Here is a 25,162-nt window from a genome sequence, read left to right on the forward strand (position 1 = left end):
CATGTCCCCACACATGTCCCCGTGTCCCCGTGTCCCCATGTCCCCACGTGTGTCCCTGTGTCCCCACACATGTCCCTGTGTCCCCGTGTCCCCACACATGTTTCCATGTCCCCACATGTGTCCCCATGTCCCCACGTGTGTCCCCATGTCCCCACACATGTCCCCATGTCCCCCACGCGTGTCCCCGTGTCCCCGTGTCCCCATGTCCCCACGCGTGTCTCCATGTCCCCACATGTATCCTTGTGTCCTGACGTGTGTCCCTATGTCCCCGTGTGTGTCCCCACACATGTCCCCATGTCCCCATGTCCCCACACATGTCCCCATGTCCCCACGTGTGTCCCCACACATGTCCCCATGTCCCCACGCGTGTCCCCATGTCCCCACACATGTCCCCATGTCCCCATGTCCCCACGTGTGTCCCCGTGTCCCCACACATGTCCCCATGTCCCCACGTGTGTCCCCACGTGTGTCCCCACACATGTCCCCATGTCCCCACACATGTCCCCATGTCCCCATGTCCCCACGCGTGTCCCCATGTCCCCACGTGTGTCCCCACACATGTCCCCGTGTCCCCGCATCCCCACGCGTGTCCCCGTGTCCCCGCGGGCCGTCCCAGCTCCGCATCCTCCGCAGCTCAAGCTGAAGCCGGAGCCGCCGGCGCAGGACGGGGCCGCAGCCCGACCCGCCGCTCCGGGCGGAAGCGCCGGCAGCAACGCGGATCCCACGGGAAGGAGCCCGTTCCCGGGAAGCGACCGGGATCCGAGGGGAGCGGGAAGGGACCCGGATCCGAGAACAACGGGAAGCATCCCGTTCCCGGGAAGCAACCCAGCTCCAAGGGCAATGGGAAGCGCCCCATTCCCGGAAGCGACCCGGATCCGAGAGCAGCGGGAAGGCTCCCGTTCCCGGGAAGCGACCCGGATCCGAGAGCAGTGGGGAAGCCGGCCGGCTCCGAGGAGAAGTGCCCCGTTCCCGGGAATCGCCCCGTTCCCGGGAATCGCCCCGCTCCCGGGAAGCGCCCGGCGCCCGGCGCCGCGTCCTGGTGCGGCTTCCGCACGGAGCGGCCCGCGGAGCGCGTGGAGCTTCCCGACGGGAGCACCCGCAGGAAGGTGCTGCCACTGCCCTCGCACCGCGGGCCCAAGATCAGGTGGGTGCGGGGGTCCCGTCATGGCACCCATGGGTGCCCAGGGGGTGCGAGGGTCCCGTTGCAGCACCCATGGGTGCCCGGGCGGTGCAGGGGTCCCATTGCAGCACCCGTGGGTGCTCAGGTGCAGGGGTCCCGTCGCGGCACCCATGGGTGCCCGGGTGGTGCAGGGGTCCCCCACAGCACCCATGGGTGCCCAGGCAGTGCAGGGGTCCCCCACAGCACCCATGGGTGCCCGGGCGGTTTGGGGGTCCCCCCGCAGTGTCACAGCACCCATGGGTGCCCGGGCAGTGCAGGGTCCTCCGCAGCACCCATGGGTGCCCGGGCGGTTTGGGGGTCCCCCCGCGGTGTCACAGCACCCATGGGTGCCTGGGCGGTGCAGGGGTCCCCCACAGCACCCATGGGTGCCTGGGCGGTGCAGGGGTCCCCCACAGCACCCATGGGTGCCTGGGCGGTGCAGGGGTCTCCTGCAGCACCCATGGGTGCCCGGCCGGTGCAGGGTCCCCCACAGCACCCGTGGGTGCCCGGGCGGTTTGGGGGTCCCCCCACAGCACCCATGGGTGCCCGGGCAGTGCAGGGGTCCCATTGCAGCACCCATGGGTGCCTGGGCGGTGCAGGGTCCCCCCCGCGGTGTCACAGCACCCATGGGTGCCCAGGCGGTGCAGGGGTCCCCCCACAGCACCCATGGGTGCCCGGGCAGTGCAGGGGTCCCCCCACAGCACCCGTGGGTGCCCGGGCAGTTTGGGGGTCCCCCACAGCACCCATAGGTGCCCGGGCGGTTTGGAGGTCCCCCCGCGGTGTCACAGCACCCATGGGTGCCCAGGGGGTGCAGGGGTCCCCCCACAGCACCCAGGGGTGCCCGGGCGGTGCAGGGGTCCCATTGCAGCACCCGTGGGTGCCCAGGGGGTGCAGGGGTCCCATTGCAGCACCCGTGGGTGCCCGGGCGGTGCAGGGGTCCCATTGCAGCACCCGTGGGTGCCCAGGGGGTGCGGGGGTCCCATTGCAGCACCCATGGGTGCCCGGGCGGTGCAGGGTCCCCCACAGCACCCGTGGGTGCCCAGGCGGTGCAGGGTCCCCCGCAGCACCCATGGGTGCCCAGGCAGTGCAGGGGTCCCCCCACAGCACCCGTGGGGTGCCCGGGCGGTGCAGGGTCCCCCGCAGCACCCATGGGTGTCCGGGCAGTGCGGGGGTTCCCTGCAGCACCCGTGGGTGCCCGGGCGGTGCGGGGGTCCCATTGCAGCACCCATGGGTGCCCGGGCGGTGCAGGGTCCCCCACAGCACCCGTGGGTGCCCGGCCGGTGCAGGGGTCCCGTTGCAGCACCCATAGGTGCCCGGGCGGTGCAGGGATCCCGTTGCAGCACCCGTGGGTGCCCAGGGGGTGCAGGGGTCCCATTGCAGCACCCATGGGTGTCCGGGCAGTGCGGGGGTTCCCTGCAGCACCCGTGGGTGCCCGGGCGGTGCGGGGGTCCCATTGCAGCACCCATGGGTGCCCGGGCGGTGCAGGGTCCCCCACAGCACCCGTGGGTGCCCGGGCGGTGCAGGGGTCCCGTTGCAGCACCCATGGGTGCCCGGGCGGTGCAGGGTCCCCCGCAGCACCCGTGGGTGCCCGGGCGGTTTGGGGGTCCCCCACAGCATCCGTGGGTGCCCGGGCGGTGCAGGGGTCCCCCCACAGCACCCGTGGGTGCCCGGGCAGTGCAGGGTCCCCCACAGCACCCATGGGTGCCCGGGTGGTGCAGGGTCCCCCACAGCACCCATGGGTGCCCGGGCGCGCGCGCAGCTCCCGTGTCCCCGCGCAGGAAGCGGGACAAGGGCCGGGGGACGGCGGCGCCCGCCCCCGCGGCGCAGGGGACACGCGCGGCCGCGCAGGGAGAGGCGCCGCGCGGAGCCCGCGCAGGTGGGGACGGGGACGGGGACGGGGACGGGATGGGGACGGGATGGGGATGGGGACGGGGACGGGACAGGATGGGGACGGGGACGGGATGGGGACGGGGATGGGATGGGGACGGGACGAGATGGGGACAGGGACGGGATGGGGACAGGACGGGATGGGGACGGGGATGGGATGGGGACGGGACGGGATGGGGACGGGACGGGATGGGGACGGGGACGGGATGGGGATGGGGACGGGATGGGGACAGGCGGCTCCATGTCCATGCGGGAATGGGAATCACCCATGGGCACCCGGCTCCACATGGGGCTGGGGTGGGAATGGGAGGCTCCATGTCCATGTGGGAATGGGACCTACCCCGGGTGTCCCCTGTGCCCTGGGTGTCCCTTGTGCCCCCGGGTGTCCCCTGTGCCCCACGTGTCCCTGCTGGAGCCGGGGCTGGCCTGGGTAATCCCTAGGGGTCCCTGCCACCCTGTGCCCTGTGCCCTGGGTGTCCCCTGTGCCCTGGGTGTCCCCTGTGTCCCCGGGTGTCCCCTGTGCTCTGGATGTCCCTGCTGGAGCCAGGGACTGCACCGGGTGACCCCTGGGGGTCCCCGCCACCCTGTGCCCCATGCCCTGGGTGTCCCCTGTGTCCCCGCTGAGCGCTGTCCCCGCGTGTCCCCCGTGTCCCCCCGTGTCCCCCGTGTCCCCATGTCCCCATGTCCCCGCAGGCCGCGCCGCCCGCCGCCGAGTCGCGCTTCGCCCTCCTCGTGGAGCGCTACAAGAGGAGCCTCGTGGGCCCCGGCGGCCCCGCGCGCCCCCGCGACCAAGTGGTTCGAGAGCTGACGGACACGGCCCCTTCCCGAGAAATACACGGATATCCCGGATTGGCTTCCCGGGAAACCCCTGCTCCCGTCTCCGTGTTGTCCCCGGCCCCTTCTCCGTGTGCCCTCCGGCATCCCGGGGCTCCCCGGTCCCTTGGTGCCCCCGGCTCTTGCCCTGCCCTGGATTTGGGCCTGGATCCCTGGTTTTTGGGGTCCCTTGGGAGTGACGGTGCAGGATGCCCTTCCCGTGGAGGAATGGGAGCGTGTTGTAATGGGAGGGGAATCTAGTTTAATGGGAGGGGAATCTAGTTTATAGAAGAGGTGACCTGTTGGGGTGACCTATTGGGGTGACCTGTGTCCCCATGGGTGGGGGGCCAGACTCCCCTCCTTGTGTCCCCTTCCATGGGGACGGGGGCTGTGGGACCTGGGCCCGGGTCCTGGGCTGGTGGCAGAGGCCAGCGCCATGGTCGCCCTATAGAGCCCTATGGTCACCCCATAGAGCCCCAGCGCCCCATAGAGCCCCATGGTCACCCCATAGAGCCTCGGCACCCCATAGAGCCCTATGGTCACCCCATAGAGCCCTGTCACCCCATAGAGCCCTACAGTCATCCCATAAAGCCCTGGCACGCTATAGAGCCCTGGCACCCCATAGAGCTCCATGTTCACCCCATAGAGCCCCATGTTCACCCCACAGAGCCCCGTGGTCACCCCATAGAGCTCCATGTTCACCCCATAGAGCCCCATGTTCACCCCATAGAGCCCCGTGGTCACCCCATAGAGCCCTGGCACCCTATAGAGCCCTACAGTCACCCCATAGAGATCCATGGTCACCCCATAGAGCCCCTTGGTCACCCCATAGAGCCCCATGTTCACCCCATAGAGCCCCATGTTCACCCCATAGAGCCCCGTGGTCACCCCATAGAGCTCCATGTTCACCCCATAGAGCTCCATGGTCACCCCACAGAGCTCCAAGGTCACCCCATAGAGCCTTGGCACCCCATAGAGCCCCATGTTCACCCCATAGAGCCCCGTGGTCACCCCATAGAGCCCCATGTTCACCCCATAGAGCCCCGTGGTCACCCCATAGAGCCCTGGCACCCTATAGAGCCCTACAGTCACCCCATAGAGATCCATGGTCACCCCATAGAGCCCCTTGGTCACCCCATAGAGCCCCATGTTCACCCCATAGAGCCCCGTGGTCACCCCATAGAGCTCCATGTTCACCCCATAGAGCTCCATGGTCACCCCACAGAGCTCCAAGGTCACCCCATAGAGCCTTGGCACCCCATAGAGCCCCATGTTCACCCCATAGAGCCCCGTGGTCACCCCATAGAGCCCCATGTTCACCCCATAGAGCCCCGTGGTCACCCCATAGAGCCCTGGCACCCTATAGAGCCCTACAGTCACCCCATAGAGATCCATGGTCACCCCATAGAGCCCCTTGGTCACCCCATAGAGCCCCATGTTCACCCCATAGAGCCCCGTGGTCACCCCATAGAGCTCCATGTTCACCCCATAGAGCTCCATGGTCACCCCACAGAGCTCCAAGGTCACCCCATAGAGCCTTGGCACCCCATAGAGCCCCATGTTCACCCCATAGAGCCCCGTGGTCACCCCATAGAGCCCCATGTTCACCCCATAGAGCCCCGTGGTCACCCCATAGAGCCCTGGCACCCTATAGAGCCCTACAGTCACCCCATAGAGATCCATGGTCACCCCATAGAGCCCCTTGGTCACCCCATAGAGCCCCATGTTCACCCCATAGAGCCCCATGGTCACCCCATAGAGCCCCGTGGTCACCCCATAGAGCTCCATGTTCACCCCATAGAGCTCCATGGTCACCCCACAGAGCTCCAAGGTCACCCCATAGAGCCTTGGCACCCCATAGAGCCCCATGTTCACCCCATAGAGCCCCTTGGTCACCCCATAGAGCCCCTTGGTCACCCCATAGAGCCCTGTCGCTCCCCGGGAGGCTGACGGAGGGTGCCCAGGGCTGTGGGGCAGAGCTGGGGCGCGAGGGCTGGTACCGGGTTGGAGCTGGGGGGCAGGAGGGGGAGACACCCCTGGGGGGTCAGGGCCCCCCTTTGGCACCGGGGGGTCCCTCTGCCCCCCATGCCCGTGCCCAGGGCAGCCCCCAGACCCAATTCCCGCGGGTCACCCCGGGTTTGGTACTCAGTGCCCCCTATGCCCCCTATGCCCACAGCAGCCCCCAGACCCAATTCCCACGGGTCACCCCACGTTCGGTGCTCGGTGCCCCCCAGCAGCCCCCAGACCCAATTCCCGCAGGTCTCCCCGAGTCCGGTGCCCCCCCGGCAGCCCCCAGACTCAATTCCCACGGGTCACCCCGGTTCGGTGACCCCACTATGCCCACAGCAGCCCCCAGACCCAATTCCCGCTGGTCTCCCCGGGTCCGGTGCCCCCGGCAGCCCCCAGACCCAATTCCCACGGGTCACCCCGTGTTCGGTGCTCGGTGCCCCCCCCGGCAGCCCCCAGACCCAATTCCCGCGGGTCACCCCAGGTCCGGTGCCCCCCCCGGCCACCCCCAGACCCAATTCCCACGGGTCACCCCGGTTCGGTGCTCGGTGCCCCCCCCGGCCACCCCCAGACCCAATTCCCACGGGTCACCCCGGTTCGGTGCCCCCCGGCAGCCCCCAGACCCAATTCCCACGGGTCACCCCGGTTCGGTGCTCGGTGCCCCCCCCGGCCACCCCCAGACCCAATTCCCGCGGGTCTCCCCGGTTCGGTGCCCCCCGGCCGCCCCCAGACCCAATTCCCGCGAGTCTCCCCATGTCCGGTGCTCGGTGCCCCCCCCGGCAGCCCCCAGACTCAATTCGCACGGGTCACCCCGGTTCGGTGCTCGGTGCCCCCCGGCAGCCCCCAGACCCAATTCCCACGGGTCACCCCATGTCCGGTGCTCGGTGCCCCCCGGCAGCCCCCAGACCCAATTCGCACGGGTCACCCCGGTTCGGTGCTCGGTGCCCCCCGGCAGCCCCCAGACCCAATTCCCACGGGTCACCCCATGTCCGGTGCTCGGTGCCCCCCGGCAGCCCCCAGACCCAATTCGCACGGGTCACCCCGGTTCGGTGCTCGGTGCCCCCCGGCAGCCCCCAGACCCAATTCCCGCGGGTCACCCCGGTTCGGTGCTCGGTGTCCCCTGTGCCCACCCCGTCCCGCCGCGGTGCCCGTGCGTCCCGGCACACGCTCCGCGGGCTGTCCCGGGCCTGGCCCGGCTGCGGGCGCCCGGGCCTGACTCAGCGGCCGCCCCGGGGGGCCGGGGCTCGGGGCCAGGCGGTCACCGCGGCGCCCGCACCCGCCACCCGCATCCGCCACCCGCGGCGGGGCCGGGCGCGGGCGTGAGAGACGTGCGGGGGGGCGGGGGACGGGGACAGCGAGGGGAGGGGGACAGCGAGGGAACGGGGACGGGACGGGGACAACGTGGGGAGGGGACGGGGACAGCGTGGGGAGGGGGACAGCGAGGGAACGGGGACGGGGATAGCGAGGGGAGGGGGACAGCGAGGGGATGGGGACAGCGAGGGGACGGGGACAGCGAGGGGACGGGACGGGGACAGCGTGGGGAGGGGGACAGGGTGGGGATGGGGACAGCGAGGGGATGGGGACAGCGAGGGGAGGGGGGCAGGGGACAGTGGGGGGACGGGGACAGCGAGGGGATGGGGACAGCGAGGGGACGGGGACAGCGCGGGGAGGGGGACAGCGCGGGGACGGGGCCGGGGGACAGCGAGGGGACGGGGACAGGGTGGGGATGGGGACAGGGTGGGGACGGGGACAGCACGGGGACGGGGACAGGGACGGGGACAGCGCGGGGACGGGGATAGCGAGGGGACGGGGACGGGATGGGGACGGGGACAGCGCGGGGACGGGGCCGGGGACAGCGAGGGGACGGGGACAGCGCGGGGACGGGGGCGGGGACAGCGAGGGGACACGGCCGGGGGACAGTGGGGGGACGGGGACAGCGCGGGGACAGGGACGGGGACAGCGCAGGAACGGGGCGGCCGCTAGCGGGGACACGGCCGGGGACAACGTGGGGATGGGGACGGGGACAACGCGGGGACAGGCGGTCCAGGATGGGGACGCGGCCGGGGGACCGCGCGGGGACGGGGACGAGGGACAGCGAGGGGACGGGGCCCGGGTCCGCGCGGGGACGGGGCGGCCCAGGATGGGGACACGGCCGGGGACAACGCGGGGACGGGACCGGGGACAAAGCGGGGACGGGGCGGCCCAGGATGGGGACATGGCCCGGGAACGGCGCGGGGACGCGACCGGGGGACAGTGCGGGAATGGGGGCGGCCCGGGGTGGGGACACGGCCGGGGACAACGCGGGGACGGGGCTGTCCAGGGTGGGGACACGACCGGGGACAGCGCGGGGACGGGGCTGTCCTCGAGGGGGTCGCCCGCTGCTCCGTGGCGCCCTGCAGAGCCCTGCGCGCTCGTGACACGCGTGAGCCCCGCTGCGTGTGGGGGGGGAGGGACCGAGCCCGCCCCGCGTGGGACCCCCCGGGGCCGTGGGACCCCCCGGGGCTCGGGGGGGCCGGGGGGGGCTGCGGGCAGGGCCGGCGGGAGCCCCGATTCCAGCGGGAAGATTCCAGGCTGGAAACCTGGGAAAACCTGGCGGCCCCGCGGGGAGGGCGAGGGGGACCGGGACCGGGACCGGGACAGGGACCGGGACCGGGACCGGGACTGGGACAGGGACCGGGACCGGGACCGGGAGGCAGGAGCAGGCGCCGGGGGACAGGGACGGCGGAGACAGGGACAGGGATGGAGACCGGGGACCCGGGAAACAGAGTAGGGACCAGGGATGACGAGCAGTGACAAGGGACCAGGGACAGCAAAGCAGGGACAGGGAGCAGGGATGGGGCGAGGAAATGAGGACAAGGCCCTGGGGAGCGGGGACAGGTGACAAGGGACAAGTACCAGGAGGGCAGAGCAGGGAGAGTCCAGGGGCTGCCAGGGTGGATTTGCACGCGTGGAGGTGCACGAGTGTGCAAGTGAGCAAGCCCGGGCACACGCATGTATACGTGTGCATGCATGTGCATGTATACGTGTGCATGTATGCGTGTGTATACATGTGCATGTATGCGTGTGCATTCATGTGCATGTATACGTGTGCATGCATGTGCATGTATACGTGTGCATGCATACATGTGCATGTATGCGTGTGCATGCATACATGTGCATGTATACGTGTGCATGCATGTGCATGTATACGTGTGCATGCACATGCGTGCGCACACACACGTATGAACACACACACACACTATATATATATATATATATATATATAATGTACGTGCGCCTGCACACATCCGTGTGCACAAGCACAAGCGCGTACAAACACGTATGTGCATGCACACGCGTGTGCAGCCACCGTCTGCTCCCAGGGAAGGATGTCACCTTTCTGGCACTGCCGGGAAGGACGTGGCTTCCTGCCCCAGCCCTGTCCCCTCCCTGCCACATCCCTGTCCCCAATCCTGTCACCTCCCTGCCTCATCCCTGCTCCATCCCTATTTCCATTCCTGTCACCTCCCTGCCACATCCCTGTCCCCAATCTTGTCCCATCCCCTGCCTCATCCCTGCTCCATCCCTATTTCCATTCCTGTCCCCTCTCTGCCATATCCCTGCTCCATCCCTGTCCCCAATCCTGTCACCTCCCTGCCATATTCCCTGCTCCATCCCTATTTCCATTCCTGTCACCTCCCTGCCTCATTCCTGCTCCATCCGTGTCCCCAATCCTGTCCCATCCCCTGCCTCATCCCTGCTCCATCCCTATTTCCATTCCTGTCACCTCCCTGCCACATCCCTGTCCCCAATCCTGTCACCTCCCTGTCCCCTCCCTGCCACATCCCTGTCCCCAATCCTGTCCCATCCCCTGCCTCATCCCTGCTCCATCCCTATTTCCATTCCTGTCCCCTCCCTGCTCCATCCCTGTCCCCAATCCTGTCCCCTCCCTGCCTCATCCCTGCTCCATCCCCATCTCTCCCTTTCTCCATCCCCATCCCATGCCCATCCCTTCACCATTCCAGCTCCATCCCTGCTGCATCCCCATCCCCTGCCCCATTCCTGCCCCATCCCTGTCCCCATCCCTGCTCCCTCCCTGTCCCCTCGCTGCTCCATTCCCGTCTATTCCTGCCCCATCCCCGTGCTCATCCCTCCCAGCGCTGGGAACACCGTGACCCTCTGCACCTATGGGCGCTCCCAGGCAGACGGACTGCTGGAAAAGGCACTTTATTTTAAATTAACAAGGGAGAAATAAATAGGAAGGGCGAATAACAATAAAAACGGCAACAAGAAAAACGGCAGCAATAAAAACGGCAGCAATAAAAATAACAGTAATAAAAATGGCATTAACAAAAATGTCAATAATAATAATGGCAATAATAATAATGACAATAGTAATAATGACAATAATAATAATGGCAATAATAATGACAATAATAATAATGGCAATAATGGTAATGGCAATAATGATAATGGCAATAATGATAATCGTAATAAGAATAATTGCAATAATAATTGCAATAATAATAATGTCAATAATAAAGATGTCAATAATAATGATGTCAATAATAATAGTTGCAATAATAATAGTTGCAATAATACTGTCAGTAACAATACTAATGTCAGTAACGGTACCAGTGTCAGTAGCGGTACCGGTGTCGGTAACGGTACCAGCGTCAAGAATGGCAGTAATGTCAGTAACGGTCCAGTGTCAGTAATGGTACCAGTGTCAGTAGCAGTACCAGTGTCGAGAATGGTACCGGTGTCAGTAACGGTACCAATGTCAGCAGCGGTACCAGCATTGAGAATGGTACCAGTGTCGAGAATGGCAGTAATGTCAGCAGCAGTACCAGTGTCAGCAGCGGTACCGGTGTCAGTAGCGCTACTGGTGTCAGTAACGGTACTGGTGTTGAGAACGGTACCGGTGTCCGTAGTGGTACCAGTGTCAGTAACGGTACCAGTGTTGAAAACAGCAGTAATGTCAGTAGCGGTACCAGTGTCCGTAGTGGTACCAGCGTTGCAAACGGTACCAGTGTCAGTAATGGTACTAACGTCAGTAGCGGTACCAGTGTCAGTAGCGGTTCCGGTGTCAGCAGTGGTACCAGTGTCAGCAGCAGTACCAGTGTCAGTAACGGTACCAGTGTTGGTAACGGTACCAGTGTCAGCAGTGGTACCAGTGTCCGCAGTGGCACCAGTGTCAAGAATGGCAGTAATGTGAGTAACGGTACTGGTGTTGAGAACGGTACCGGTGTCTGCAGCAGTACCGGTGTCAGCAGCGATACCAGTGTCCGCAGTGGTACCAGTGTTGGTAACGGCACCAATGTCAGCAGCAGTACCGGTGTCCGCAGCGGTACCAGTGTCAGCAGCAGTACCAGTGTCAGCAGCAGTACCGGTGTCCGTAGCAGTACCGGTGTCCGCAGCGGTACCGGCATCCGCAGCGATACCGGTGTTGGTCACAGTACCGGTGTCCATAGCAGTACCACTGTCCGCAGCGGTACCGGTGCCCGCAGCGGTACCGGTGTTGGTAACGCTACCAGTGTCCGCAGCAGTACCGGTGTCCGCAGCAGTACTGGTGCCCGCAGCGGTACCAGTGTCGGTAATGGTACCAATGTCCGCAGCGGTACCAGTGTCGGTAATGGTACCGATGTCCGCAGCGGTACCGGTGTCTGCAGCAGTACCAATGTCCGCAGCGGTACCAGTGTCGGTAATGGTACCAGTGTCTGCAGCAGTACCAATGTCCGCAGCGGTACCGGTGTCCGCAGCGGCACCAGCGTCGCGCACGTCCCCGATCGCGTCTCCGCCGTCCCGCTAGCAGCCGCTCGGCCCGTCCACGTACCGCGCCAGGCCGTCCAGGCAGGCGCGCAGCCCCCGCAGCGCCAGCGCGGCCGCCGTGTAGGGCGCCGCGGCCAGCAGCTCGGGCAGGCCGTGCGGCGCGGCGGGCGCGCGGGGCGGCGCGCAGCCCAGCTGCCGGCCCAGGGCGCCCACCAGGCTGCGCAGGTTCTCGGTGTCGCTGGCGAGCTGCGCCCAGGGCGCCCCGGCGCCCGCCAGCCCGGCCAGCGCGCGCTGCACGCCCTGCAGCCGCTCGCCCACGGCCGCCAGCCCCTCGGGCGCCCGCTCGCCCGCCGCCGCCGCCTCCGCGCCCGGGACCTTCACGCTGCCCGGCGGGACCAGCTGCGGGGACGGGACGCGGGGTCAGGGCGGCACGGGGAGTGCGGGGGGACATCGCGGCACGGCCCCGGGGGTGCAAACCTCCCCGGGACCCCTCTGGGTGCGGGGACACCCTGGAATGTCCCCATTCCAGCCCTGGGGGTGCAAACATCCCCGGGACCCCTCTGGGTGCAGGGACATGTCCCCATCCCGGCCCTGGGTAATCAAACCTCCCCGGGACCCCTCTGGGTGCAGGGACATGTCCCCATCCCGGCCCTGGGGGTGCAAACATCCCCGGGACCCCTCTGGGTGCAGGGACATGTCCCCATCCCGGCCCTGGGTAATCAAACCTCCCCGGGACCCCTCTGGGTGCAGGGACATGTCCCCATCCCGGCCCCGGGCGTGCAAACCTCCCTGGGACCCCTCTGGGTGCAGGGACATGTCCCCATCCCGGCCCTGGGTGATCAAACCTCCCCGGGACCCCTCTGGGTGCAGGGACACCCCAGCATGTCCCCATCCCCGCCTCCCTGGGACCCCTCTGGGTGCAGGGACACCCTGGAATGTCCCAACCCGCAGTGCACGGCCCTCCCTGGGACCCCTCTGGGTGCAGGGACACGTCCCCATCCCGGCCTCCCTGGGACCCCCTCCAAGTGCAGGGACACCCCAGGATGTCCCTATCCTGGCCCTGAGTGTACGAGCCTCCCGGGAACCCCTCTGGGTGCAGGGACACCCCGGCACGTCCCCATCCCGGCCTCCCTGAGACCCCTCCAAGTGCAGGGACATGTCCCCATTCCAGCCTCCCTGGGACCCCTCTGGGTGCAGGGACATGTCCCCATCCCAGCCCTGGGTGATCAAACCTCCCCGGGATCCCTCTGGGTGCAGGGACACCCCAGCATGTCCCCATCCCGGCCCCGGGGGTGCAAACCTCCCCGGGATCCCTCTGGGTGCAGGGACATGTCCCCATCCCGGCCCTGGGGGTACAAACCTCCCTGGGACCCCTCCGAGTGCAGGGACACCCCGGCACGTCCCCATTCCAGCCTCCCGGGAACCCCTCTGGGTGCAGGGACACCCCAGCATGTCCCCATCCCGGCCTCCCTGGGACCCCTCCGAGTGCAGGGACACCCCGGCACATCCCCATTCCAGCCTCCCTGGGACCCCTCTGGGTGTAGGGCCCACCCAGCATGTCCCAACCCGCAGTGCATGTCCCTCTCTGGGACCCCTCTGGGTGCAGGGACACCCCAACATGTCCCCATCCCAGCCCCAGGTGCACAACCCCGGGACCCCTCTGGGTGCAGGGACATGTCCCCATCCTGGCCCTGGGTGACCAAACCTCCCCGGGACCCCTCTGGGTGCAGGGCCACCCCAACATGTCCCCATCCACAGTGCATGTCCCTCCCTGGGACCCCTCTGGGTGCAGGGACATCCCGGCACGTCCCCATCCCGGCCTCCCTGGGACCCCCTCCAAGTGCAGGGACACCCCAGGATGTCCCTATCCTGGCCCTGAGTGTACGAGCCTCCCGGGAACCCCTCTGGGTGCAGGGACACCCCGGCACGTCCCCATTCCAGCCTCCCTGGGACCCCTCTGGGTGCAGGGCCCACCCAGCATGTCCCAACCCGCAGTGCATGTCCCTCTCTGGGACCCCTCTGGGTGCAGGGACCCCTCAGCATGTCCCCATCCCAGCCCCAGGTGCACAACCCCGGGACCCCTCTGGGTGCAGGGACACCCCAACATGTCCCAATCCACAGTGCATGTCCCTCCCTGGGACTCCTCTGGGTGCAGGGACACCCTGGCACGTCCCCATCCCGGCCTCCCTGGGACCCCTCCAGGTGCAGGGACATCCCAGCATGTCCCAACCCACAGTGCATGTCCCTCCCTGAGACCCCTCCGGGTGCAGGGACATGTCCCCATCCCTGGGTGTACAAACCTCCCTGGGACCCCTCCGAGTGCAGGGCCACCCTGGAATGTCCCACCCCATCCTTGGGTGCATGTCCCTCCCTGGGCCACCCCAACCCGACCCACGGTGCGTGTCCCTCCTTGGGACCCCTCCAGGGTTCAGGGCCACCCTAGGCACCCAGATCCATGGAATGGGTGCCCCTCTCCGGGATGCAGGGCCAGCCCAGCCCATCCTCACCCAGCCCTGGTGCTTGTCCCTCCACGGGGACCCCTCGGGGCCACCCTGTTTGCCCAGAACCCGCTGGGACACAGGGTCGCTCCATCTCCTTGTGTCCCTGACCTGGGACGTCTGTCCCATCCCTTCCCAGGGGCTGCCCCCCTCAGGGACTCGTGATCCATCCTGCCGGGTCCCCAGGAGCCCGGGATGCGGCCGCGCTCCCCACGGTGTCCCCAACCCCACCCAGGGCAGCACGGTGGGGACCTGGGGACAGGGGTGACCCCCGCGGCTCTTGCCTGCAGCTCCTGGATGCGGGTGCCGAGGGTGCGCGCCAGGTTCCGGGTATCCGCCTTGACCTTCTCCAGCTTCACGGGGCGGCCGCAGGCCAGCGGCAGCCAGAGCCAGAGCAGCCCGCAGAGCGACACGCCGGGTCCCCGCATCCTGCAGGGGACAGCGTCATTGTCCCCGTACCCGGCCAGGTGACATGCGGGACACCTTCCCGCAACGGGGTCCCGGCGCTCCGGGACAAGCCGGGCCCTTCCCGGAGCTGCCCTTTCGCAATTGCCACTGCGGTGGCCCAAGGTCCCCGGGCCGTGCCCGGCCGTGACAGCGGTGCTGGCACTGCGCCCCGCGCCTCCGTGTCCCCACGCTGGCCACAGGACACGCGCCCTATCCGAGGGGAGACCCCGAGGGCGCGTCCGGCATTCCCAGCCCATGGATGCCGGAGCCGGATGCGGGATGCGGGTGAGCCGGGGTGGCCCCAGCTGCTTGATCCCACCCCGAGCCCCTTCCCGGGCCAGATCCCGGGATCCCTCCCGCGTCGCCCCCGGGGGCTGCACGTCCCCGTGCACCCGGGCAGGTGGCCCCGGTGCCCCGGGCAGGTGGCCCCGGTGGCCCGGGCAGGCCCTGGGCCATCGGCAGCGGGGCCACCCGGGCACGGACACCCGGAGCGGGCGGTCGGTGACCCGGGGGGACCCGGGGGTCCCGCTCACCTGCGGCCGCCCCGTCGGCTCCGTCCCGCCGCGCCGGCGGCTCCATGTCCCGCGGCGCCTCCTTTATAGCGGCGGGGCCGGTGCAGAGCGGGCCCTGCCCGCCCCCCCCGCCCCCCCCGGGCCCCCCCGGACCCGACGGACACGACGGACACACGGACACGACGGACACGACGGACACACGGACACACGGACACGATGGACACACGGACACGACGGACACGACGGACACACGGACACACGGACACGATGGACACACGGACACACGGACCGGCCCGGGGCGGCCCCGCCGCGGCCTCGAAGCCGCCGCCGGGGCCGGGGTCTGCGCTGTGGGAACCGGGAGCGGGGGCGATCCCGGGAGCAGCGGGTGGTCCCGGGCCGCGTGGAGCCCGGCGGTATCCCGGGATACACGGAGCAGGGGGAGATCCCGGGATACATGGAGCAGGGGGGGATCCCGGGATACACGGAGCAGGGGGAGATCCCGGGACACACGGAGCAGGGAGAGATCCCGGGACACACGGAGCAGGGGGGGATCCCGGGACACACGGAGCAGGGGGGGATCCCGGGACACACGGAGCAGGGGGAGATCCCGGGACACACGGAGCAGGGGAGATCCCGGGACACTTGGAGCAGGGAGAGATCCCGGGACACCTGGAGCAGGGGGAGATCCCGGGATACACGGAGCAGGGGGGGATCCCGGGATACACGGAGCAGGGGGGGGATCCCGGGATACACAGAGCAGGGGGGGATCCCGGGATACACGGAGCAGGGGGAGATCCCGGGACACACGGAGCAGGGGGAGATCCCGGGATACACGGAGCAGGGGGGGATCCCGGGATACACGGAGCAGGGGAGATCCCGGGACACTTGGAGCAGGGGGAGATCCCGGGATACACGGAGCAGGGGGGGATCCCGGGATACACGGAGCAGGGGAGATCCCGGGACACTTGGAGCAGGGGGGGATCCCGGGACACACGGAGCGGGGGGAGATCCCGGGATACACGGAGCAGGGGGGGATCCCGGGACACATGGAGCAGGGGGAGATGCCGGGATACACGGAGCAGGGGAGATCCCGGGACACTTGGAGCAGGGGGAGATCCCGGGATACACGGAGCAGGGGGGGATCCCGGGACACACGGAGCAGGGGAGATCCCGGGACACACGGAGCAGGGAGAGATCCCGGGACACACGGAGCAGGGGGGGATCCCGGGACACACGGAGCAGGGGGGGGATCCCGGGACACACGGAGCAGGGGGGATCCCGGGATACACGGAGCAGGGGGAGATCCCGGGATACACGGAGCAGGGGGAGATCCCGGGATACACGGAGCAGGAGGGGTGATCCCGGGATACACGGAGCAGGGGGAGATCCCGGGATACATGGAGCAGGGGGAGATCCCGGGATACACGGAGCAGGGGGGGATCCCGGGACACTTGGAGCAGGGGGGGATCCCGGGATACACGGAGCAGGGGGAGATCCCGGGACACGCAGAGTAGGGGGGATCCCGGGACACAGCGAACAGGGGGGATCCTGGGACACGTGGAGCAGGGGGAGATCCCGGGACACACGGAGCAGGGGGGGATCCCGGGATACACGGAGCAGGGGGTGGATCCAGGGGCGCATGGAACCCGAGGGGATCCCGGGACACGCAGAGTAGGGGGATATCCCAGGACACAGCGAACAGGGGGGATCCAGGGACACAGGAAAGAGGGGGATATCCCTGGACACAGTGAATGGGGAGGGATCCCGGAACACACGGAGCAGGGGGGATCCGGGGACATGGGAAAGAGGGGGATATCCCAGGACACAGCGAACAGGGGGGATCCAGGGACACGGGAAACAGGGAGGTGGATCCTGGGACACAAAGGGCAGGAGGAGATTCCCCTAACACAAGGAATTAGGGATGAGGGTGGGTCCTGGGACACACGGAGCAGGGGGAATCCTGGGACACACAGAGCAGGGGACATCCCGGGACACGGGGAACAGGGGGGATCCCGGGACACACGGAGTCGGGAGGATCCTGGGACAGAAAGAGCGAGGAGAGATCCTGGGATGCATGGGATGGGGTGGGGGGGATCCCGGGACACAGGGACCTGGGGGATCTCAGGACACAGGGAATGGAGCGGAATTCTGGGACACACAGAGAAGGGGGGATCCCAGGTACCACGAGGTAGAGGAGGGGTCCTGGGACATAGAGAGCAGGGGGACATCCCTGTCCCCAACTCCTGCCTCTTTACACCACAGCTGGGTGGAGAGCAGCAGGGCTCGCAGCTGGGCACAAGCACATCTGGGCATATGCACATCTGGATGCACACACCTGAACACATGCACATCTGGGCACACACACCTGAACACATGCACATCTGGGCACACACACCTGGTCCATTGACACGCACATCTGGATGCACACACCTGAACACATGCACACATCTGGTGCACATCTGGGCACACGCACATCTGGGCACACGCACATCTGGGCACGCACATCTGGCTGCAAAGCACACCCTGGCTCTGTGCACACACCCCCATGGTGTCCGTGGGGCTGGGGACACCCTCCCGCACAGCGGGACATGGAGATTCCCATGGGAAGGGCTGATCCGGGGCTGGAGCCATCCCACCGGGAGCCCCCACTGTGGCTGCTGCCCAGGACCCCCAGGCCCATTAAGCGGCTCCCGGTGCTTCCAGACACACAATCCGCCTGGAGCCGCCGCTGGCACCGCGTCCTTGGCTGCGCTCCGCACTGAGGATGCTCCAGCTGCAGCATCCAGGACAAGGAATGAGATGGGGACGGGCAACCCCCTCCAACACCGTGACCCCAAGCGTCCCCATGGGACCGCCACAGGGAAAGCAGGTCCCGGAGCGGGTTTGGGGCTCCGTGCTCCCCGGCACGGCGGCGGCTCCGCGCAGGGGATCCCAAGGGAGCGGAGCCAGGAGCCCGGCGAGGCTGCAGGCCGGCGCCGGGCTCGGCTCCCGCCGGGCTCCCCGCGGTTATTTTTGGGGCAGAAAAGCCCCGTTTGATTCATGGCTTTTCCGGGACGGCTCGCGCCCCGCGCGGGTGACGCCAGCCGTGAGCTCAGTGGCCCCGGGGGAGCCCCGCGGCCGGCTGGGATTAGAGGCGGCCGCCGCATTCCTGCGGCCTGACCTGGCCTGACACCAGCGCTGAAAAACGCGGGATTTGGCCCCAAAGGGCCCGCGGGTGCCGCAGGCTGCAGCGGATCCCTCTGGATCCGGGAGCCTCCCCGGCATCACCCGGAGCACTGGGCATGGTGCAGCGTGGCACCGTGCCCACGTCCCCATGCAAGGGGATGCCGCTGCCCCGCGGCCGGCTGCACCTCCCCGGGGGATTTTGCACGCGCCTTTCCCCACGGATCCCGGTGGGAAGCAGCCGGGAAGGGGCCGGCTCTTCCCACCTTGGCGCGGCCGGGCGAAGCGCGATTGCCCAAGCGCGCCCGGCTCTGCAAACACTGACGCAGCCGCTTCCAGGAAGGGGAGGGTGGCGCGACCGGCTGCCTGGCAGCGCCTGGCAGGGCCCGTCCGGCCGCTGTCCCCGGGATCCTCCCGAACAGGGACCCCTGTGTGAGCCCCGGCCCTCCCGCGTGGTCCCCAGGCTCCGCTGCGCTCCCAAGGGCTGGTTTTGGGGACGCCAGGGCTGCTCCTGTCCCCCAGCCCCTGATGGTCACAGCAGGGAGCATCCCTTGTCGCTTGTGGTCCCCAAGCTCCACGCGGCCCCGGTCCAGGTGTTGCCCTGAGCTCATTGTCCCTGATGTCCTTGTGGCCTCTGGAGTGAGCGCTGCTCCTGGCACATGGTCCCCAATGTGCCCCTGGTGTGGCATCGCTTCCACTCATGGTCCCTAATGTCCTCCTGGCTCCTGGTGTGGACATCGCTTCCACTCATGGTCCCTAATGTCCTCCTGGCTCCTGCTGTGGGCATCGCTCCCCATTCATGGTCCCCAATGTCCTCCTGGCTCCTGGTGTGGGCATCGCTTCCACTCATGGTAGCCAATGTCCTCCTGGCTCCTGGTGTGGCCATCGCTTCCACTCATGGTCCCTAATGTCCTCCTGGCTCCTGCTGTGGCCATCGCTTCCACTCATGATCCCTAATGTCCTCCTGGCTCCTGCTGTGGGCATCGCTTCCACTCACGGTCCCTAATGTCCTCCTGGCTCCTGCTGTGGGCATCGCTTCCACTCATGATCCCTAATGTCCTCCTGGCTCCTGCTGTGGGCATCACTTCCACTCATGGTCCCTAATGCCCTCCTGGCTCCCGGTGTGCCCATCGCTTCCACTCATGATCCCTAATGTCCTCCTGGCTCCTGCTGTGGCCATCGCTCCCCATTCATGGTCCCTAATGTCCTCCTGGCTCCCGGTGTGGCCATCGCTTCCACTCATGGTCCCTAATGTCCTCCTGGCTCCTGCTGTGGCCATCGCTCCTCACTCATGGTCCCTAATGTCCTCCTGGCTCCTGCTGTGGCCATCGCTCCTCACTCATGGTCCCTAATGTCCTCCTGGCTCCTACTGTGGGCATCGCTTCCACTCATGGTCCCTAATGTCCTCCTGACTCCTGCTGTGGGCATCGCTCCCCATTCATGGTCCCCAATGTCCTCCTGGCTCCTGCTGTGGGCATCGCTTCCACTCACGGTCCCTAATGTCCTCCTGGCTCCTGCTGTGGCCATCGCTCCTCACTCATGGTCCCTAATGTCCTCCTGGCTCCCGGTGTGGCCATCGCTTCCACTCACGGTCCCTAATGTCCTCCTGGCTCCTGGTGTGCCCATCGCTTCCACTCATGATCCCCAATGTCCTCCTGGCTCCTGCTGTGGCCATCGCTCCCCATTCATGGTCCCCAATGTCCTCCTGGCTCCTGGTGTGGGCATCGCTCCCCATTCACGGTCCCTAATGTCCTCCTGGCTCCCGGTGTGGGCATCGCTCCTCACTCATGGTCCCTAATGTCCTCCTGGCTCCTGGTGTGGCCATCGCTTCCACTCATGGTCCCTAATGTCCTCCTGGCTCCTGGTGTGGCCATCGCTTCCACTCATGGTCCCCAATGTCCTCCTGGCTCCTTGTGCAGGAGTCGCTCCCCATTCAGGGTCCCCAAGGTCCTTCCAGCACCTGGGGTGAGCACTGCTCCCTGTTCCTGGTCCCAAACCACTTCCTGGCCCCAGCAGTGAGCATCCCTCTTCTCCCATGGTCCCCAAGCTCCATGTGGTCCCTGGGGGAGCATCACTCCCTGCCCATGATGTTTGGGCTCCATGGGGCCCCTGGGACAAGCATCATCCCTCATTCATGGTCTCAAATCTCCTTGTGGTCCCTGGGACCAGCATCATCCCTCATTCATGGTCCCAATCTCCTTGTGGCCCCTTGGACCAGCATCATCCCTCATCCATGGTCCCAAATCTCCTTGTGGTCCCTGGGACCAGCATCATCCCTCATTCATGGTCCCAAATCTCCTTGTGGTCCCTGGGACCAGCATCATCCCTCATCCACGGTCCCAAATCTCCTTGTGGCCCCTGGGACCAGCATCATCCCTCATTCATGGTCCCAAATCTCCTTGTGGCCCCTGGGGTCAACATCATCCCTCATCCACAGTCCCAAATCTCCTTGTGGTCCCTGGGACCAGCATCACTCCCTGCCCCACATCTCCATCAGGTCCCTGGGGTCAACATCATCCCTCAGGCAGCAGCTCCCGGGTACCAAGTCCTCAGCATCCTGCAGAGAGAAAAATACACGGAGGAAAGGCAAGGGACTGGTGTGGGGCCAGGGAGCGGTGTGGGGCCAGGCCCCACACGCTGTCCTGCAGCCCCACACCGAGGAAGGGGCCTCTGTGGGCACACAGGGCTGCAGAGCAGCTCCCGCTGCAGCCAGATGCAGGGAGGAACCATCATCAGGACCCTGAGCCCACCCTGGGGGTGCCCAGCGCCCGCTGTGGGGCAGGGCATGTGTGTGCATGCATGCGTGTGCAAGTGCATGCATGTGTGCAGCTGTGGACAGGCAGAAATACAGGCATGCATGCCTAAGTGCACAGATGCATGTGCACACACACGTTCTTGTGTGCCACAGGCACACAAGCATGCAGGCGCACTTGCACACACACCAACACAAGTGCATGCACACAATTGCATGCACACGTATGCCAACAGCAAGCCCCATACGAGTGCATGCATGCAGACGCGCGCCCATCAGCACATACATGCATGCACACGCGTGGACCCCTGCAAGCACATGCACACACGTGTGCACAGAGCCCCAGGTCTCGCCTATGGGGTTCCAGCACCCAGGCATGGGGATCCCGGCCTGCAGTGCAAGGCATTGGCTCCCTGCAGCATCCTGGCATGCTGCCGGCCACGGCTCGCGGAGCGGCCGGATTAGGGCCATGAATATGGCAATTAGAGTGTGTCAGCGCGGTGATTAGGCGCCCGGGCGGCATGCAGGGAGCTGCGGGGAGATAGATGCGGTGACATCTGGGCATTAGCTGCGAAGCCCCGGGCTCCGTGCAGCGCCTACACGCTGTAATTTGGCAATTAGAGAGTCGTTGTGCCGCACTTAGGAGCGGTGTGTGCAGCCGAGCCTGAAGGTTGCAGCCTGTGGCACTTGCAGCAGAGCTGGCGGAGCCGTCCCCGCGGCGCAGCGGGGACCTGGCGCTGCTGCAGCTGTCCCAGGGCTGGGAACCATGCAGCAGCAGCAGGCTCAGTGCTGCTCTGCTGTCCCGTGGCTGCACCAAGGGGCTGCACCAGCCGCCAAAGCCTCGGGAGAGCCTGGAGCACAGGGAGAGGGACATTATCCACGGCTGGGGCTCTCCAGGGACTCTATCCAGTGGGATCTCCCGCCATGGGGTGACCAATCGTGCAGTGGGGCTGTGCATCCCTGTGCATGCGAGCAATGGGGCTGTGCAGCTCCCTGTGGGCATGCAGTGGGGCTGTGCATCCCTGTGCATGCAAGCAGTGGGGCTGTGCATCTCCCTGTGGGCATGCAGTGGGGCTGTGCATCCCTGTACGTGCAAGCAATGGGGCTGTGCATCTCCATGCGAGCATGCAGTGGGGCTGTGCATCCCTGTGTGTGCAAGCAATGGGGCTGGCATCTCCATGCGAGCATGCAGTGGGGCTGTGCATCCCTGTGCATGCAAGCAATGGGGCTGTGCATCTCCATGCGAGCATGCAGTGGGGCTGTGCATCCCTGTGCATGCAAGCAGTGGGGCTGTGCATCTCCATGTGAGCCTGCAGTGGGGCTGTGCATCCCTGTGTGTGCATGCAATGGGACTGTGCATCTCCCTGTGAGCATGCAGCGGGCCTGTGCATCCCTGTGCATGCAAGCAATGGGGCTGTGCATCTCCATGTGAGCATGCGGTGGGGTTGTGCATCCCTGTGTGTGCATGCAATGGGACTGTGCACCCCTGTATACATGCAATGGGGCTTTGCATCCCCCTGTGAGCATGCAATGAGGCTGTGTGTCCCCACGTGTGCATGCAATGGGGCTGTGCATCCCTGTATACATGCAATGGAGTTGTGCATCCCTGTGTGTGCAGGCAATGAAGTTGTGCATCCCAGCACGCATGCAATGGGGCTGTACACCCCCATGCGTACATGCAACGGGGTTGTGCACCCCTCTGTGTGCACAGTGGAGCTGTGCATCCCTGTGTGCAGATAATGGAGTTCTGCATCCCCCTGTGTGCATGCAAAGGGGCTGTGCATCTTCATGTGCACAGAGGGCTGTGCATTCCTGTGTGCATGCAGTAGGGTTGTGCACAAAGCGGGTTGTGCATTCATTTGTGCATCCTTGGGCGTTCATCCTTGTGTTTATGCAGTGGAGTTGTGCATCTCCAAGTGCATGCAACACTGCATCCATGTGAGCATGCAGTGGGGTTGAGCACCCATATGAGCATGCAATGGGGCAGGATGTCTCTGTGAGCACACTATGGGGTTGTGCATCCCCATGAGAATGCATGTCCTCTGCAGGGTTGTGCAGCCTTTTGTGAACGCAATGGGGCTGTGCATCCTTGCAATGGGGCTGTGTGTGCATGCAGTGTGGTTGTGCATCCTTGCATGAATGCTATACACACAAACCTTACGAGAAGCAGCTGAGAGAGCTGGGGTTATTTAGTCTGGGGAAGAGGAGGCTCGAGGGAGACCTTAGTGCTCTCTACAACTGCCTGAAAGGAGGTTGTATGAGACAGAGGTCTGTCACTTCTCCAAAATAACCACCAATAGGACAAGAGGAAATGGCCTCAAGTCTCGCCAGGGGAGGTTCAGGTTGGATGTTAGGAAGAATTTCTACATGGAAAGAGTGGTGACGCGTTGGAACCGGCTGCCCAGGGGAACGGTGGAGTCACCGTCCCCGGCAGCGTCCAAGAAACGTGTAGATGGGGCGCTTGGGGACATGGCTTAGCAGGCAGGGTGGGCATGGGTCTGAGGTTGGACTCGATGATCCTGAGGGTCTTTTCCAACCATAATGATTCTATGGGGCTGTGCATCCATGCAGTGCGGTTGTGTGAATGCAATGGGGCTTTGAATCCCTGCGAGGATGCATTGTGGAGCTGTGCACGCAATGCAGCTCCCTGCAAGCATGCAATGAGGTTGTGCATGCCCATGAGAGGGCTGTGCACCCGTTTGTGCACGCCATGGGCTGCATGTGTGCAACAGGGTTGTGCCCACTGCAGGCGGTGCATCCCAGGCCGTGCATGCACGCACGGCTTGTGCATCCCCACGTGTGCACAGCCGGCCATGCACCCGTGCATTCCGTGCCAGGTGGATAACGCGGCCCATGGCAGAGCACACAGTGCCACGGGGACACCCGTGCGGTGTCACACCGGGCCATGCTGGGACAGAAGGTTCCAAGCATCACCCCGGAGCCGCCCGGGTCTTCCCGCTCCCTCCAGCAGGATGGAGGGGTTTGCAGACCCCGGTGGCATTGCCGGGTGCTGGCGCCTGATGTGGCTCCTTGCAAAGCGCCAGCGGTGCCAGGGTGGGCACGGCGGCTCCCGCAGCATCCGGGTCGAATCCCTGCGGATGGGGCTGCTCCGTTCCCCCGTGCAGGACCCGTGGCCACCAGAAGGCCCCGAGCAGGAGCAGCCCGGGCTGGGCTGGGAAGCGCTGCTGGCCCCGGGTGCCCATTCCCGGTGGGGACACGGGTGGCACCTGGAGATGTGTCGTGATGGGGACCGTGCAGCAGGGCTGTCACGATGGGGACAGTGCAGCGGGGCTGTCACGATGGGGACAGTGCAGCGGAGCTGTGTCACATGGGGACCGTGCAGTGGGGCTGTCACGATGGGGACAGTGCAGCGGGGCTGTGTCACAGGAGGGACCGTGCAGCAGGGTTGTCATGATGGGGACAGTGCAGTGGGGCTGTCAGAGTGGGGACAGTGCAGTGGAGCTGTGTCACAATAGGGACTGTACAGCAGGGCTGTGACATGCAGTGGAGCTGTGTCACGATGGGGATTGTATAGAGGGGCTGTCACATGGGGACATTCAGTGGGCTGTGTCACGATGGGGACCGTGCACTGGGGCTGTCACTGTGGGGACCATGCAGTGGGACTGTGTCACGATGAGGACTGTGCAGTGGGGCTGTCATGATGGGGACAGTGCAGTGGGGCTGTCACTGGAGACCGTGCAGTGGGACTGTGTCATGATGAGGACTGTGCAGTGGGGCTGTCACAATGGGGACTGTATAGAGGGGCTATCACATGGGGACATGCAGTGGGGCTGTGTCACGATGGGGACCGTGCAGCGGGGCTGTGTCACAGGAGGGACTGTACAGCAGGGCTGTCACATGGGGACATGCAGTGGGGCTGTCAGAGTGGGGACAGTGCAGCGGGGCTGTGTCACGAAGGGGACAGTGCAGTGGGGCTGTCACTGGGTACCGTGCAATGGGGCTGTGTCACATGGGGACATGCAGTGGGGCTGTGTCACGATGGGGACCATGCAGCGGGGCTGTCACTGCAGGGACAGTGCAGCAGAGTTGTGTCATGATGGGGACCGTGCAGCAGGGCTGTGTCACAGGAGGGACCGTACAGCAGGGTTGTCATGATGGGGACAGTGCAGTGGGGCTGTCACTGGGTACCGTGCAGTGGGGCTGTGTCACAGGA

The 25,162-nt window shown here is 66.0% G+C and overlaps 2 protein-coding genes across 2 annotated transcripts; both read right to left on the bottom strand.

Moving 5' to 3' along the window:
* Positions 1-4,636: 4,636 nt before the first annotated feature.
* On the bottom strand, positions 4,637-7,155 carry LOC148592298 (uncharacterized; the record flags this gene model as incomplete). Its single annotated transcript, XM_088535220.1, is given in 3 exon segments — positions 4,637-4,862; positions 4,865-5,787; positions 7,143-7,155. Coding segments are annotated over 3 exon segments (1,162 nt in total), but the record flags the coding sequence as incomplete, so codon positions are not given.
* Positions 7,156-11,653: 4,498 nt separating this feature from the next.
* On the bottom strand, positions 11,654-14,543 carry LEP (leptin). Its single transcript, XM_088535221.1, has 2 exons — positions 14,400-14,543; positions 11,654-12,016 (listed from the first exon to the last, which is right to left on the bottom strand). Exons 1-2 carry the CDS (start codon positions 14,541-14,543, stop codon positions 11,654-11,656), a joined length of 507 nt encoding a protein of 168 aa, XP_088391347.1.
* Positions 14,544-25,162: the final 10,619 nt, after the last annotated feature.

Source organism: Tinamus guttatus, unplaced genomic scaffold (assembly GCF_059628265.1).
Source record: "Tinamus guttatus ecotype Peru unplaced genomic scaffold, ASM5962826v1 Tinamus_guttatus_pri_ptg000619l, whole genome shotgun sequence".
Taxonomy (NCBI): Eukaryota; Metazoa; Chordata; class Aves; order Tinamiformes; family Tinamidae; genus Tinamus; species Tinamus guttatus.